General features: G+C 42.9%; 1 protein-coding gene across 3 annotated transcripts in view; it reads right to left on the reverse strand.

The window, feature by feature from the left end:
• LOC122561888 (integrin alpha-E-like) overlaps nucleotides 1-17,077 on the reverse strand; it is a 397,374-nt gene that overhangs the window by 324,418 nt on the left and 55,879 nt on the right. For all 3 annotated transcript variants that reach the window (XR_006315137.2, XM_043714220.2, XM_043714221.2), the window contains one exon: nucleotides 4,077-4,191. Coding sequence is in view for 2 of the 3 variants with exons in the window: in XM_043714220.2 (XP_043570155.2) it covers nucleotides 4,077-4,191 (115 nt within the window). In the remaining variant the exon portion in view is untranslated. The remainder of the gene's footprint in view (nucleotides 1-4,076; nucleotides 4,192-17,077) is intronic.

Raw genomic sequence — 17,077 nt, forward strand, 5'->3', positions numbered from 1 at the left:
AGATTATCCCTGTTCCTCTCCTTCAACAATAGAATAAAGTTGGTTATTCTCCAGTCATCTCATACCTCCCCTCTGACTAAAGAGGATACAAAGTTTTTGTACAAGGTCTCTGCAATTTCCTTATCTGCCTCCCTCAGCATTCTGGGATAGATCCCATCAGGTTGTGGGTCTTATCTATCTTAATAATTTTCAAAACACCCAACATCACCTCTTTTTTTAAATATTGACATGCCATAGAATATCAATATACCCCTCTGGAATCACACCGTCCACCAAGTCCATTTCTTTTGTGAACACTGATGCAAATTTAACATTAAGGACCTCATCCAATTCTTCTGGCTCCATACATAATTTCCCTGCTTCGTCCTTACATGGTTGTATGCTTTCCCAAGATATCTTTTTGATCCTTATGTATGTACAAAACATCTTGGGATTTTCCTTAATCCTGTTTGTCAAAGATATTTCTTGGTCCCCTTTAGCCCTCCTAAAATTCCTTGTTTGAGTTCATTCCTGCTATCTTTGTATTCTTCAAGGGCTTTGTCTTTCTTCTGTTTCCTAAACTTTACATATGCCGCCTTTTTCTTTTTGACTAAGATCCCAATTTCTCTGGTCATCTCAGATTTGAGATCCTTGCCATACTTTTCCTTCATTTTCACAGGAACATGCTGGTCCTGAACTCTAATCAACTGGCCTTGAAAAGATTCTCACATGCCAGGTGTGGATTTAGCCTCAAACAGCTATCCCCAATCTGAAATAACTCCACAGAGTCCGGTATCCCATTACCAAGTCACCCTTTATTTACACAAGAACAGTCCTTCTCTCCAGTACTTCAGAGTCAGCTCTCAGAGTGCCAGAATCTCTGACACATCTTTTTAATCTGTCAGCCAGGACTCCCTGATTGGGTTTGTTAATCTAGTCCAATCAGAGAACTCATATTATATGAGATCCAGCTGGTTGACCTCATGATAATCACTATGGACTCTACATTTTCCTGTTCCGGCCTAAAATTGTGGTAGTTAGCCTTTCCCCAGTTTACAACCTTCACAGTGGACTACTCTTATCTTCATCCATAAGTAGTTTAGAACTGATAGAATTATGGCCACTATTGACAAAATGTTACACCACTGAAACTTCAAAAACCTAATTGGGCTCATTCCTGAATAATGGGTCTCGTATGGCCCCTTCCCTATTTGGACTATTTACATATTTTTTCAAGAAACCATCCTGGACACACCTAACAAATTCTCTCCATCTGAGCCCTGACACTAAGCAAGTCCCAGTCAAAATAGGGAGAATTAAAATCACACACCATAACAACCCTGTTTTATTTACATTTTTCCACAATCTGTCCACATATCTGTTTCTCTATCTGCCACTGGTTGTTGGGAGGGCTGTAGTACAGCACCATTAAAGAGGTTGTACCTTTCCTATTCCTGAGCTCTACCCATATTGGCCTTACTGGATGAGTCCTCCCTCAGTACAGCTGTGGTATTCTCCTGTATTAGTAACACATATTCTGCATAGATTGGGAGGAAAGCCCACCTCCCAACCCTCATCCTCATCACATTCTACAGAGAATTTATTGAGAGTATCCTGAGCTGCTGCATGACTGTTTGGTTCAGGAATTGCTCAGTCTCGGATCATAAGACCCTACAATGGTTCGTGAGGACAGCTAAGAAGATCATTGGGGTATCTATTCCCTCCATTATAGACATTATATCATACCTTGCATCAGAAAGGCTAAGAGCATTGTGGAAGACCCTACACACCCCTCACTCAAACTCTTCTCCCTCCTGCCATCTGGCAGAAGTTTCTGGAACATTTGGTCTCTCATGGCCAGACTGCAACAGTTTCTTTTCCCAAGTCATCAGGCTCCTTAACACTGTAAGATCAGACTCTTTTCCAGCTGAAATTCTTTGTGCGACTTTGAATTGCTGTTAGAACAATGTCTATGAATTAGCATTCTTTTATTACACGGTAATTTGTGTGTTTTGCATTTCTATGCAATTTATGGTGCCCTTTGCATGATAATGTAGCACCTTGGTCCTGGAGGAAATCTGTCTCATTTTTTTACTGTACCAATATATGATAGAAATAACGAATGAAATCTACTCTACTCTACAACTCACCCAAATCTTTGACACCCCCTCTACCTCACCAGAAACATCTAAATTCCAGAACGTTAAGCTGCAAGCTTTGTTCCGTTCTCAACTTCAAGTCTCTGCAATAGCTACAACATCATAGTTTTATGCATTAATCCAAGCTCTAAATTCATCTTCCTTACCTGCCATACTCCTTGCATTGAAAATAATACACCAAGACCGCCAGTCCTGCCACATTCAGTAACCTCTCCCTGTCTCTTCTTCCTCTTAGCCTTAATCTCTGATGATTGCTCAGTCATTTTACTTGCTGACCGACTGCTCTGGTTCTTGGTTTAAACTATCCCAATTGGTACTGGCAAATCTCCCTAAGTGCAACCTATCCTTCTTGTACAGGTCCCACCTGCCCCCCAAGACATCCCAATGATCCATATACCTGAAGCATTCCCTCCTGAACCAACTCTTTAGTCATGTATTTCACTGTTCTATCTTCCTATTCCTAGTCTCACTGGCACATGGCATAGGAAGTAATCCTGAAATTACAACCCTATAGGTCCTGCTTTTCAACTTCTTGCCTAATTCCCTGAACTTCCTTGGCAAGATCTCATCTTTCTTCACCTGTGTCATTATTACCAATACAGACAATAACCTTTGGCTGCTGGGGAATCTTTGACCTGGCACTGGGGAATCAACACATGATGATTTAAAAAACCTACTGTTTCTTCTGTCCAATAATGCTACAAGCTTGAGAATGCTTAGTCTCAAAATATAAATCCCTTTTACATTCCACTCATCATTAGAAAGTTGAATGACACTCCCCCTTTCTCGGTGTCTGTTCAAGTTTTTATGTTGTTTTTGGGGCATTCAGAAAGAAACTTCTTGGTACAGAACACCTAGTAACTGACCTCGATTATAAAAGATTGTTCAATCCAAAAATCCAATTCACTCAGAAAACTTGTATACCATATACGGTATACTCGAGTAGTAGTCAAATCTTTTGAATTTATGGAGCCTACATGGATACTACCTCTGAGGGGCTTAAATTCATGCCTGTCATTAGCAGAAGCCCAACTGATTTGTAAACGAATAAAGAGAGAAAAAAAGCTAATTATGGTAATTCTGAAAACCTGGAGCAGAGCGGAACAGCCAGAGGACTGGAAGATCAGGAACGGAACGGAACAACAGCAGATTGGAAAGCTGGAGTGGGATGTGACATCCGGCACACTGACTCAAACATTGACCTGTTATCTGCGAAGAACTAGGGTCAACTTTTACATGAGATATATGGAAACTTCCAGGTTATTTGGCCAAAAAAGGGAGTTGACTTTAACATAAGATCGACCATTACTCAAGTATATATTGTAATTGCTGAAAATGTGTTGCTGGAAATTCGCAGCAAGTCAGGCAGCATCCAAGGGACAGGAGAATCGACGTTTCGGGCATAAGCCCTTCTTCAGGAATCCTGAAGAAGGGCTTATGCCCGAAACATCGATTCTTCTGTTCCTTGGATGCTGTCTGACCTGCTACGAATTTCCAGCAACACATTTTCAGCTCTGATCTCCAGCATCTGCAGCCCTCACTTTCTCCTCCTATATATTGTAATTGTCTCCAAATATGATCTCCACTTATTTATCTCCCAAGGGACATTGCATCAAACCACTTCTTAGCCCCCAAAAATGATCAAGGAAAATAACAGATCAGCCATTCATTCTGACTCAGGGATTTTCAGAAGTTTTTTAACAGTCAAGAAGATTCAGAACTTGAAACAGAAATTGCTGGAAAAGCTCAGCAAATCTGGCAGTGTCTGTGGAGAGAAATAGTTAATACCTCAGGTTCAATGACCCTTCCAGCGATTTCTGTTTTTGTTTCTGATTTCTGGCATTCACAGTCCTTTTGGTTTTTATTTTGAATTCAGAACCAGTTGAGTGTAATCTTTAATTAATATGCAAGAGAGATGTACAACTGATTTATACACACCCAAAGAGACAGGCTCAAAAGAATGGGTTTCTTGCAGTTCTGGAGACAGGATTGTGCAGACTCCATTCAAATTTTCACTGTTCTTACTAAGCCTTTTCTGATGTTGTCGACACACCTGTAACATTATTATCGTTGTTAACTCTCAGTCATTATCACAGTAAAATCCATATTATAATGATGTATTTTAACTGGGTTCTTTACTGTTCCAACAATGTGATGAGTCCCTCAGCTAACCATAAAAATGAGGCTGAGGAAGAGTAACAGAAAGCATAAATTCAACATAATAGGCAATTAAAGCACAGTAAAAGGCAATTCAGACTATTGTATTGTGTCAATTCTATTGTAGAGATCTTTAACTTATTCTAGTCCTCTGACAGTGTAGGAGTGAGAGAGGATTGTGGTGAGATAGCAGTGTGGAGGCACAGGGATCGAAAGATCAAGCCCAGTGTGGGACAGAGATCGTGCCTGAGTGGGGAAAGCCCACCGTGGAGCGACTGCAGGACCATAGCTAAAGAAGGGCTGTGATTTGTAACTTTTAACTTTATTTCTTGTTTACTGCTTTATACTGACAAGAACCGTAATGTTGAACTTTTAACTTATTTCTTTATTTTTCTACTCATTAACTAAGATTTGTACCTAGGTACCTTATACCTAAGATGGCACTGTGTGGTAACATTGTAGACTTTTGACTGTACTCCTGTATCACTGCACTTGAGTACACGTAAAAACAAAACCTAATTCTAGTTCTAATTTGCCTGTAATCCTGCACATTTTTTCCTTCTAGTATGAAAAATTACATGGAAGTTAAAGCACAGAAACAGGAAATTCACTTCAGCCAAAGCAACAAAAACAGAAATTGCTAGAAAAACCCAGCAGATCTGGCAACATCTGCGGAGAGGAATCTGAGTTGATCGTTCAGGTCCAGTGACTCTTCTCAAGGACCTCTAGCATCCGCAATTCTTGTCATTTTGTAATTCAGGCTAGCCTACATTTAATATTTGGTGTACTTGTAGCACCAATTCCCTTTGCTCCTTGAATTTAATCAATCTCTGGGTGATGGAGTGTAAGGAGTGAAGACTGGCAAAACCAATGTCTTTCTGCCATCATATCTAACCAAAAAAAAGATCTGTGAGCCGGATTGACAAGGTGACTAATCTTTTTTTCCCCTCTGTTTTAGTTTTCAGTACGCTCGTTGGGAATTTAGAGTAGTGGAAATGGAGGTTTGGGCAGTTGAATGTTCCTCCTGCAGAATGTGGGAGGTATGGGTCACCACCAATGTATCCTGCTAACTGCATCGGCGGGGAGTGCACCCAACTTCAGCTCCTCAAAACCCCGTTAGGGAACCGAAGCTGGAGTTGGATGAACTTTGGATCATTTGGGAGGCAGAGGGGGTTATTGAGAGGAGTTACAGGGAGGTAGTCACACCGCAGGTACAAAAAGGAAGTAGATGGGTTACTGTTAGGGGAGGGAAAGGGAGCTGGTAGGCAGTGCAGGGATCCCCTGTGGACGTTCCCCTCAACAACAAGCATACCGTTTTGAATACTGTTGGGGGGATGACTTACCAGGGGTAAGCAATGGGGCACAGGTCTCTGGAACAGAGTCTGTCCCTGTTTCTCAGAAGGGGAAGAGGAGCACCGCGTTAGTCATTGGGGACTTCAAAGTTAGGGGGACAGACAGGAGGGTCTGTGGGAATGACAGACTCACAATTGGTGTGTTGCCTCCCAGGTGCCAGGATTCGTGATGTTTCTGATCATGTTTTTGGGATCCTTGTGGGGGAAAGGGAGCAGCCCCAGGTCGTGGTCCACATAGGTAGGAAGACAGATGGGGATTTTATGCAGAAATTCAGGGAGCTAGGGTGAAAGCTTAGAGCTACGATAAACTGAATTATTATCTCTGGTTTGTTGCCCGTGCCATGTGCTAGCGAGCCGAGGAATAGGGAGAGAGAGAGAGGAGTTGAACACGTGGCTCGAGAGAGGGTTTTGGATTGCTGGATATTGGGGCTCTTTCTGGGGTAGGTGGGGTCTCTACAAACAGGATGGTCAACACCTGAACCAGAGGGGTATCAATATCTTTGGGGGAGGGGAAATTTGCTAATGCTCTTTGAAACTAATTCAGCAGGGGGATTGGAACGCAAACTGTAGTTTGAGTATACAGGAGGATGAGAGGAGGGAGATCCAACGTAAGGTTTCAGGGTTGCAAGAGGGCACCAGCAAGCAAGAGTGAAGTGTATCCATTTCAACACTTGGAGCATCCAGAATAAGGTGGGTGAACTTGCAGCATGGGTTGGTGCCTGGGATTTCGATGTTGTGGCCAATTCAGAGACATAGGTAGAGTAGGGACAGGAATGGTTGCTGCACATTCAAGGACTTAAATGTTTCAGTAAAAACAGAGAAAATGGTAAAAGAGATGGCGGTGTGGCATTGTTAATCAAGGACAGTATTACAGCTGCAGAAAGGACGTTTGAGGACTCATCAACTGAGGTAGTATGGACTGAGATTAGAAACAGGAAAGGGGACGTCATCCTGTTGGGAGTTTCTGTAGGTCTCCAAATAGCTCCAGAGATTTAGAGGAAAGGATAACAAGGATGATTCTCGATAGGAGCAAGAATGACAGGGCAGTTGTTATGGGGGAACTTCAACTTCCCAAGTATTGACTGGGAACACAATAGTTCAAGTACTTCAGGCTGGTCAGTCTTTGTTCATTGGGTGTAGGTGGATTTTCTGACACAGTATGTAGACAGGCCAACAAGGGGCAAGGCCACATTAGATTTGGTACTGGGTAATGAACCCCGCCAGGTATTAGATTTGGAGGTAGGTGAACACTTTGGTAACAGTGACCACAATTCACTTATGTTTTAACTCTAGTGATGGAAAGGGATTGGTATACACCGCAGGGCAAGAACTCCAGCTGGGGGAAAGGCAATTACAATGCAATTAGACAAGATTTAAGATGCACAGGATGAGGAAGGAAAGTGCAGGGCATGGGCACAATAGAAATGTAGAGCTTATTCAAGAAACAGCCACTGTCAGTCCTTGTTAAGTATGTACTTGTCAGACAGGGAGGAGGTTGTCAAGCGCACGAGCGGGATTTATGAAGGAAGTTGATTTTCTTGTCAAGAGGAAGAAGAAGGCATGTTCGGATGAGATGTGAAGGTTCAGTTAGGGTGATTGAGAGTTACAAGGTAGCCAGGAAGGACCTAAAGAGAGAGCTAAGATGAGCGAGATGGGGACATGAGAAGTTATTGGCGGGTAGGATCAGGGAAAACTCTAAAGCTTTCTTTAGGTATATAAGGGATAAAAGAAAGACTAGAGTAAGATTAGGGCCAATCAAGGATAGCAGTGGGAAGTTGTGCATGGAGTCAGAGGAGATAGGGAAAGCACTAAATGAATATTTTTCATCAGTATTCACACTGGAAAAAGACAATGTTGTCAAGGAGAATACTGAGAAACAGGCTACCAGACTAGATGGGATTGAGGTTCACAAGGAGGAGGTGTTAGAAATTCTGTGTGAAAAAAGAAATGTCCCCTGGGCCAGATGGAAATTATCCTAGGATTCTCTGGGAAGCCAGGGAGGAGATTACAGAGCCTTTGGCTTTGATCTTTATGTTCTCATTGTCTACGGGAATAGTGCCAAAAGACTGGAAGATAGCAAATGTTGTCCCCTTGTTCAAGAAGGGGAGTACATACAACCCTGGCAATTATAGACCAGTGAGCCTTACTTTGGTTGTGGGAGAAATGTTGGAAAAGGTTATAAGAGCTAGGATTTATAATCATCTAGAGAGGAGTAAGTTGATTAGGGATAGTCAACACAGTTTTGTGAAGGGTAAGTCATGCCTCACAAACCTTATTGAGTTCTTTGAGGTGGCCAAACAGATGGATGAGGGTAAAGCTGTTGATATGGTTTGTACGGATCTCTGTAAGGTGTTTTATAACGTTCCCCATGGTAGACTACTGCACAAAATAGAGAGGCATGAGATTGAAGGTGATTTAGAAGTCTGGATCAGAAATTGGCTAGCTGAAAGAAGACAGAAGGTGGTGGCTGATAGGAAATGTTCATCCTGAAGTTCAGTTATTAGTGGTGTACTGTTTTGGGTCCAGTGCTGTTTGTCATTTTTATAAACGACCTGGATGAGGGCGTAGAAGGATGGGTTGGTAAATTTGCGGATGACACTAAGGTCGGTGGAGTTGTGGATAGTGCTGAAGGATGTTGTAGGTTACAGAGGGACACAGAGATAAGCTGCAGAGCTGGGCTGAGAGGTGGCAAATGGGGTTTAATGCAGAAAAGTGTGAGATGATTCACTTTGGAAGGAGTAACAGGAATGCAGAGTACTGGGTGAATGATAAGATTCTTGATCGTGGAGATGAGCATAGAGATCTCAACGTCCAAGTACACACATCCCTCAAAGTTGCCACCCAGATTGATAGGGCTGTTAAGAAGGCAAACGGTATGTTAGCTTTTATTAGTAGAGGGATTGAGTTTCGGAACCATGAGATCATGCTGCAGCTGTACAAACCTCTGGTGTGGCCACACTTGGAGTATTGCATATAGTTCTGATCACCACACTGCAGGAAGGATGTGGAAGGTTTGGAAAGGGTTCAGAGGAGATTTACTAGAATGTTGCCTGGTATGGAAGGGGAGGTCTTGCGAGAAAAGCTGAGGGACTTGAGGCTGTTTTCATGAGAGAGAAGAATGTTAAGAGGTGACTTAATTGAGACATATAAGAAAATCAGAGGGTTAGATCAGGTGGACAGTGAGATTCCTTTTCCTCAGACGGTGATGGCTAGCATGAGGGGACATACCTTCAAAATGAGGAGTGATCAGATATAGGACAGATATCAGAGGTAGTTTCTTTACTCAGAGAGTAGTAGGGGCGTGGATCACCGCCTGCAATAGTAGTAGACTCGCCCACTTTACAGGCATTTAAATAGTCATTGGATAGGCATATGGATGAGAATGGAATAGTTTAGGTTAGATGGGCTTCAGGTTGATTTCACAGGGCAGTGTAACATTGAGGGCTGAAGGGTCTGTACTGCGCTGTAATATTCCATGTTCTATTTGAAAATAGAAAACTTTATCAAAAGGATGTGGACACTTTGGAGAGGGTGCAGAGAAGGTTTACGAGGATGTTGCCTGGTATGGACGGTGCTAACTATGAAGAGAAGTTGAGTAGGTTAGATTCATTATAAAAAAGGAAATTGAGGGGGGACCTGATTAAAGTCTACAAAATCATCAAGGGTATAGACAGGGTAGATAGAGATTTTTCCCAGGATGAAGGATTCAATAACGAGAGGTCACGCTTTCAAGGTGAGAGGTGAAAAATTTAAGGGGAATACACGCTGCATGTACTTTACACAGAGGATGCTAGGTGCCTGGACTGCATTGTTAGCAGAGGTAGTCGAGGCAGGCACGGTAGATGCATTTAAGATGTGTTTGGACAGATGCATGAGTAGATGGAGAGCAGAGTGATACAGATGTTCAGGAATTGGGCAATAGGTTTAGACAGTGGATTTAGATCGGCTCAGGCTTGGAGGGCTGAAGGGCCTGTTCCTGGGCTGTAAATTTTCTTTGTTCTTTGAAGTAAAAGCTGATGGATAGACCAGACAGAATGAGTCCAACTAAGCCATTTTTTAAAATAATTAATTCATAGGAATTAGGTGTTGTTAGCTGGGTCATCATTTTTTGCCCATCATTAATTTCCCTTAAAAAGGTGGTGGTGAACTGTCTTCTTAATTTGCTGCAATCCCCGTAGAGCAGGAAGACCCAAATTTCTGTAAGGGAGGAAGTTATTGTTGTGGATATGTTCGCCAAGCTGGGAAGTTGATTTGTCCCCTGTCTTGGTGACATCTTCAGTGCTTTGGAGCCTCTTGTGAAGAGCTGCTGTACTGTGCCTTCTGGAATTTATTTGGTTCTGTTCTTGCTGCTTCCAGTTGCCGATTCCAATTGTTCATTGTAGTGGCTAGTATATTAGGTCTGAGTCTTTGTGCTTGTTGATGGAGTACTTGGATGAGTGCAATGCTACTAGAAATTCTCTGGCCATCCTTTGTTTGGTTTGTCCTATGATAGTTGTGTTGTCCCAGTTGAATTTGTGGTCCTGTCATCTGTGTGTCTGTGTGGCTACTACAGACAGCTGGTCGTGGCATTTAGTGGCTCGTTGGTGTTTGTGAATGCAGATTGCTAATTGTTTGCCAGTTTGTCCTGTGTAGTCTTTCATGCAGTCTTTGCATGGAATCTTGTAAATTACTTGCACATAATGGGCACAGGTCTTTCATCCTGGTGAGTTGTTGTCTGAGTGTGGCTGTCAGTTTATGGACTGTCAGGAATAAAAGAATGACTAGGGTAGGAATAGGTCCAGTCAAGGATAGTAGTGGGAAGTTGCGTGTGGAAATGAAGAGATTGGGGAGACACTGAATGAATACTTTTCGTCAGTATTCACTCAGGAACAGGACATTGTTGCCGATGTGAATACTGAGTCACAATTAAGTAGAATGAATGGCTTTGAGGTATGTAGGGAAGAGGTGTTGGAAATTCTGGAAAGGGTGAAAATAGATAAGTCCCCTGGGCCTGATGGCATTTATCCTAGGATTCTCTGGGAAGCAAGGGAGGAGATTGCAGAGCCATTGGCCTTGATTTTTATGTCCTCTTTGTCTACAGGAGTAGTGCCAGAAGACTGGAGGATAGCAAATGTGGTTCCCTTGTTCAAAAAGGGGAGTAGGGATAACCCTAGTAACTATAGGCCGGTGAGTCTCACTTCTGTTGTGGGCAAAGTCTTAGAGAGAATTGTAAGGGATAGGATTTATGCACATCTGGATAGGAATAATGTGATCAAGGATAGTCAGCATGGTTTTGTGAAGGGCAGGTCGTGCCTCACAAACCTTATTGAATTCTTTGAAAAGGTGACGAAGGAGGTTGATGAGGGGAAAGCGGTAGATGTAGTTATATATGGATTTTAGTAAGGCGTTTGATAAGGTTCCCCATGGTAGGCTACTGCAGAAAATACGGAGATATGGCATTGAGGGTGAGTTGGAGGTTTAGATTAGGAATTGGCTGGCTGGAAGAAGACAGAGGGTAGTAGTTGATGGTAAAGGTTCATCTTGGAGTGCCGTCACTAGCGGTGTTCCGCAAGGATCTGTTTTGGGACCATTGCTGTTTGTCATTTTTATGAATGACCTGGAGGAGGGGCTAGAAGGTTGGGTGAGCAAGTTTGTGGATGATACGAAAGTCGGTGGAGTTCTTGACAGTGAGGAAGGATGTGGCAGGTTACAGTGGGATATAGATAAGCTGCAGAACTGGGCAGAAAGGTGGCAAATGGAGTTCAATGTAGCTAAGTGTGAGGTGATTCACTTTGGTATGAGTAACAAAAAGATGGGGTACTGGGCTAATGGTCGGATACTTGGTAGTGTGGATGAGCAGAGGGATCTTGGTGTCCATGTACACAGATCCTTGAAAGTTTCCACCCAGGTAAATAGTGTGGTGAAGAAGGCATATGGCGTACTGGCTTTTATTGGTAGAGGAATTGAGTTCCGGAGTCCTGAGATCATGTTGCAGTTGTATAAGACTCTGGTGCGGCCGCATCTGGAGTATTGTGTGCAGTTTTGGTCGCCATACTATGGGAAGGATGTGGAGGCACTGGAACGGGTGCAGAGGAGGTTTACCAGGATGTTGCCTGGTATGGTAGGAAGATCGTATGAGGAAAGGCTGAGGCACTTGGGGTTGTTTTCATTGGAGAAAAGAAGGCTTAGGGGTGACTTGATAGAGGTGTACAAGATGATTAGGGGTTTAGATAGGGTTGACCGTGAGAACCTTTTTCCACATATGGAGTCAGCTATTACGAGGGGGCATAGCTTTAAATTAAGGGGTGGTAGGTATAGGACAGATGTTAGGGGTAGGTTCTTTACTCAGCGAGTCGTGAGTTCATGGAATGCCCTGCCAGTAGCAGTGGTGGACTCTCCCTCTTTATGGGCATTTAAGCGGGCATTGGATAGGCATATGGAAGATAGTGGCTAGTGTAGGTTAGGTGGGCTTGGATCGGCGCAACATTGAGGGCCGAAGGGCCTGTACTGCGCTGTATTCTTCGATGTTCTATGAATCTCAGCAGTCGGAGAAGTCTGGCTGTCAGTTACGAGACATTTTTTGTGTAAGGTAGCGTGGCTAGTGAGTTAGTTCATGGTATGTCCTTGTCGTGTTGTTTGTCTGTAAGGCACCTGCAGATGAAGCTGCGGGGACATTTGTTCCAGGCAAATACTCTCGAGGTGTTCCCTTCTTCCTTTCATAGGTTGGGTGTACTGCAGTGTGTTGTAGCCCTTTTGGAGATGGTCCTAATGCAGCTTCTCTTCTGTGTGTTTGGGTGGTTGCTATTGTCGTTCAGGACCTGGTTTGTGTGTGGCTTTCCTGTACATTTTTGTGGTGCATTCACTGTTATATGTTCTTTCTACCATCACATCCAGAAATGGGAGTTGATTGTTGGTTTCCTCCTCTCTCGTAAATCTGATCCCTGTGAGCATGGTGTTGGTTTTAGATTTAGATTAGATTCCTTACAGTGTGGAAACCGGCCCTTCGGCCCAATAAGTCCACACTGACACTCGTGTGTGTTCTTGATTTTTGTTCTCTTAATGATAACAAAAGTGTCGTTCATGTATCTGATCCAGAGTTTGGGTTGGATTTGTGCGAGGGCTGATTGCTCTAGTGTTTGCATCACTGCTTCTGCTATGAGCCCAGAGATGGTGAACCCATAGATGTCCCATTGATCTGTTCAGACATTTGGTTGTTGAATGTAAATTGTGTTGTTAAGCACCAGTCTAGTAGTTTGAGTATGCAGTCCTTGTTGATAGGTTCCCATTGTGTTGTCTGTTCTGTTTGTTCAGGAAATTGGCTATTGTCTCTCTGGCTAGAGTTTTGTCAATTGAAGTGAACAGTGCCATTACATCAAATGAGACCATTATTTATTCTTGTTATGTTTATGTTCTTAATGTTGTCTAGGAATTCCTGTGATGAGTGGATTGAGTGTTTGGATCCGCTGATAAGCAGAAGTTCCAGAATTGTGACCCTGCGACACGGAAGGAAAGGCAATATATTTCCAAGTCAAGATGGTGACTGGCTTGGAGGTCAATTTGCAGATGTTCACATGTATTTACATGCCTTTTTCTTCAAGACAGTACTGGTTGTGGGTTTGGAAAGTGCTGACTAAGGAGCTTAGATAAATTTCTGTAGTGCATCTTGTAGATTGTACACAACTGCTGGTATGTAATATCGGTGCTAGAGGGATTGCTGTGGATGTGCTGTCAATCAAGCAGGCTGCTTCATCCTGAATGGAGTCCAGCTTCTTCAGTGCTGTTTAAGCTGCACTCACTTCTTTACGCAGAGAGTTGTGAATGCATGGAATGCATTGCCAGCTGAGGTGGTGGAAGCGAAGTCATTGGGGACATTTAAGCGACTGCTGGACATGCACATGGATAGCAGTGATTTGAGGGGTGCGTTGGTTGTTATTCTATTTTACATTAGAATTAAGTCTCGGCACAACATCGTGGGCCTAAGGGCCTGTTCTGTGCTGTACTTTTCTTTGTTCTATGTTCATTCAGGCAAGTGAGAAGTTGAGTTACTTGCTACAGGATTTCAAATATCTGCCCAGTTTTTATAGCCACAGTACTTAATGGCTACTCCAATTCAGTTTCTGGTCAGTGGTAACCCCTAGAATGTTGATCATATTGCATTGAATGGCTGGCAACATTTAAAGGCAACTCTCAAATAATTGCAATTAGTTAACCACAACAGGACAAATGCTTCTCTGGGTCTCCTGCTAGCCAAATTAGGGTTGCCACCTGTTTGTGGCGCCAGCTTTGCATCTTCAGCCTCTAGGATAAAGTTCAGCTCTTACTTTCTAAAGTATTATGTGACTCCTAATCCATCAAACCAATAGATATTTCCTTGCACTTAATTGTGCTGAAGTCCTTTTATTCATTACATCCCATTCTTCAATGAATCCATTAATATGTTGTAGTCCTTCTCAGTACTGACCGTACACATCTACCTGACATCTCCCACACCACTACCACCAGCCAATTTGATACCCTTGGTAAATTTTAAATATTATAAGAAAGGTGGCTCTTATACTTTGACCCAGCAATAGTGATATAGCTGTGATGCAATTCTATGTCAAGATGTGAGTGACTTGTAGGTGGCAGCGTTTCTATGTATCTACTGCCCTTGTTCTTCAAGATGTTAGAGTTCACACTGCAGACATTTTTTAGAAGGGCAGCTTTGTGGTTGAAGTACTGCTGGAGGTTTAGGTGAATGTTGGGTTTCAGTGAGGAGGGCGAGCAGCAGCAAGGTAAGGCAGTCGGAGAATGTACAAACTACTGTAGCTGCTAAAGACACAAGGGTAAAGGAGAAGTAGAAGGAAGTTTAACCATGAAGTCACAGGCAGCAGGTAAGTGAGTGGTAAGTAGTTTTTCTTCTCTCTTATTTTCTCTTTGCTTTTCTACTGTTGTTAACTTAAAAGTTAAGTCATGGCAGGAGATCCCAGACCTGTGTCATGCTCCTCTGTGTGATGTGGGAATTCAGGGACAGTTTCGATGTCCCTGACTCCTTTGCATGCAGGAAATGTGTCCAGCTGCAGCTCCTGCCTGACCGCTTGACAGCTCTGGAGCTGTGAATGGATTCACTTTGGAGCATCCATAAGGCTAAGGGAATTGTGGATAGCACGCTCAGTAAGTTAGCCACATCACAAATAAAATTACTGAGGAAGATAGGGAATGGGTGACCAACAGACAGAGGAAGGCAGTCCCGTGGTCCCCTGCAGTCAACTCCTTCCAAAACAGGTATACTATTTTGGATACTGTTAGGGGAGATTGCTCACCAGGGAAAGGTAGCAGCAGCAAGGTTCAGGGCACCATGACTGGCTCTGCTGCATAGGAGTGCAGGAACTACAGTGATAGTGGAATAGATGTAAGGGGAATCGATAGGCATTTCTGCGGCTGCAAACGAGAGTCCAGAATGGTATGTTGCCTCCCTGGTGCAAGGGTCAAGGATGTCTCGGAGTGGCTTCAGGACATTCTGTGACTGGCGGACGGGTGCAGGGTGAGGGGGCTGTGCTTTTCCAGTACCACACTTTTTGACTCTGATCTCCAGCATCTGCAGTCCTCACTTTGTCCCTGTGGTGCATGATGTAGGTATGAATGATGTAGGTTAAAAAAAAGTGATGAAGTCCTAGAAGCTGAATTTAGGGAGTTAAGAGTTAAACTAAAATGTAGGATCTAAAGATAGTAATCTTAGGATTGCTACCAGTGCTATGTGCTAGTCAGAGTAGGAATGGCAGGATAGTGAAGATGAATACGTAGCTTGAAGGATGGTGCAAGAGAGAGGGACTCAAATTCCTGGGACATTGGAAGCAGCTCTGGGGGAGTTGGGACCAGTAGAAACTGGATGGTCTGCACCTGGTAGAACTGGAACCAATGTCCTAGGCGAAGTGTTCGCTGGTAATGCTGGGGAGGGTTTAAACTAATATGGCAGGGGAATGGGAACCACTGCAGGAAGTCGGAGGAAAGTCGAGTAGGGACAGAAACAAAGGACAGTAAAAGGAAAAGTGAAAGTGGAAGGCAGAGAAACCATAGACAATCAAATAGGCCACTTTTCACAATGACTTTAAGAGGGCAATAAATGTCAAAAAATTTAGCCTGAATGCTCTATGTTTCAATGCATGGAGCATTTACAATAAGGTGGATAAATTAACTGTGCAACAGTTGTTAATGTATATGTTGTAACAGGGATCACAGAGACATAGCTCCAGCGCAACCAAGGATTAGAATTTAACATTTGTGAAAGACAGACATAAAGAAAAGGGTGGTGGGGTAGTGTTGCTGGTTAAGGAGGAGATTAATACAATAGCAGGGGAGGACATTAGCCTGGACAATGCGGAATCTGTATGGGTGGAGCTGCAGAACACCACAGGGAAAGAAATGTTAGTCGTGTTGTGCACAGACCATCAGACAGTTGTTGTGATGTTGGGAACTGTATCAAACAGGAAATTAGATTTGCATGGAGCAGTTATTATGGGTGACCTCGATCTACATATTGATTGGACTAATCAAACTGGTAGCAATGCCATGAAGGAGTATTTCCTGGAGTGTATGAGGGGTGGTTTCCTTTACCAATATGTCAAGGAACCAACTAGAGAGCAAGTCATCCTAAACGGTGCTGTGTAATGAGAGCGGATTAATTAGCAACATTGTGATATGAGATCCTTTGGGGAAGATTGACCAGAATATGGTAGAATTCTTCATTAAGATGGAGAGTGATGCAATTAAATCTGAAACCAGGGTCCGTAATTTAAAGAAAACTAACTTTGATGGTATGAGGCATGCATGGGCTACAACAAACTGGCCAAGGATACTTAAGAGGTTGACAGTTGATAGGCAACGGCAGACATTTAAAGAACACATGGATGAACTACAACAATTGTACATCCCTGTTTGGTGTAAGAATAAAACAGGGAAGGCGGTTCAATGATGACTAATAAGGGAAATCAGGAATAGTGTTAAAGTCAAAGAGGAGGCATTAAAATTGGTCAGAAAAAGCAGCAAACCCGAGGACTGGGAGAAATTTAAAATTCAGCAGAGGAAGACAAAGTTTTTCAGTTGGAAAGAAAAATAGAATATGAAGGTAAGCTTGCTGAAAACATAAAAACTGACTGCAATAGCTTCTTTAGATCTGTGAAGAGTAAAAGACTGGTAAAGACAAATGTTAGAGTTAAAATCTTATAGTTAAAATCAGGTGAAATCATAATGGACAACAAAGAGATGACAGACCAGTTGAAAATATAGTTTGGGTCTGTCTTCACTAAGGAGGACATAAATAATCTTCAGGAAATGCTACGGGACAGAGGGTTAAACATGAAGAAGGAACTGAAGGAAATCCTTATTAGTCAGGAAATGGTATTGTGGAAACTGATGGGATTAAAACCTGATAAGGCCCCAGGGCCTGATGCTCTGCATTTAAAGTACTTAATG

Source organism: Chiloscyllium plagiosum, unplaced genomic scaffold (assembly GCF_037043375.1).
Source record: "Chiloscyllium plagiosum isolate Xiang-an unplaced genomic scaffold, Cpla_swu_hap1 HiC_scaffold_31, whole genome shotgun sequence".
Classification (NCBI taxonomy): domain Eukaryota; kingdom Metazoa; phylum Chordata; class Chondrichthyes; order Orectolobiformes; family Hemiscylliidae; genus Chiloscyllium; species Chiloscyllium plagiosum.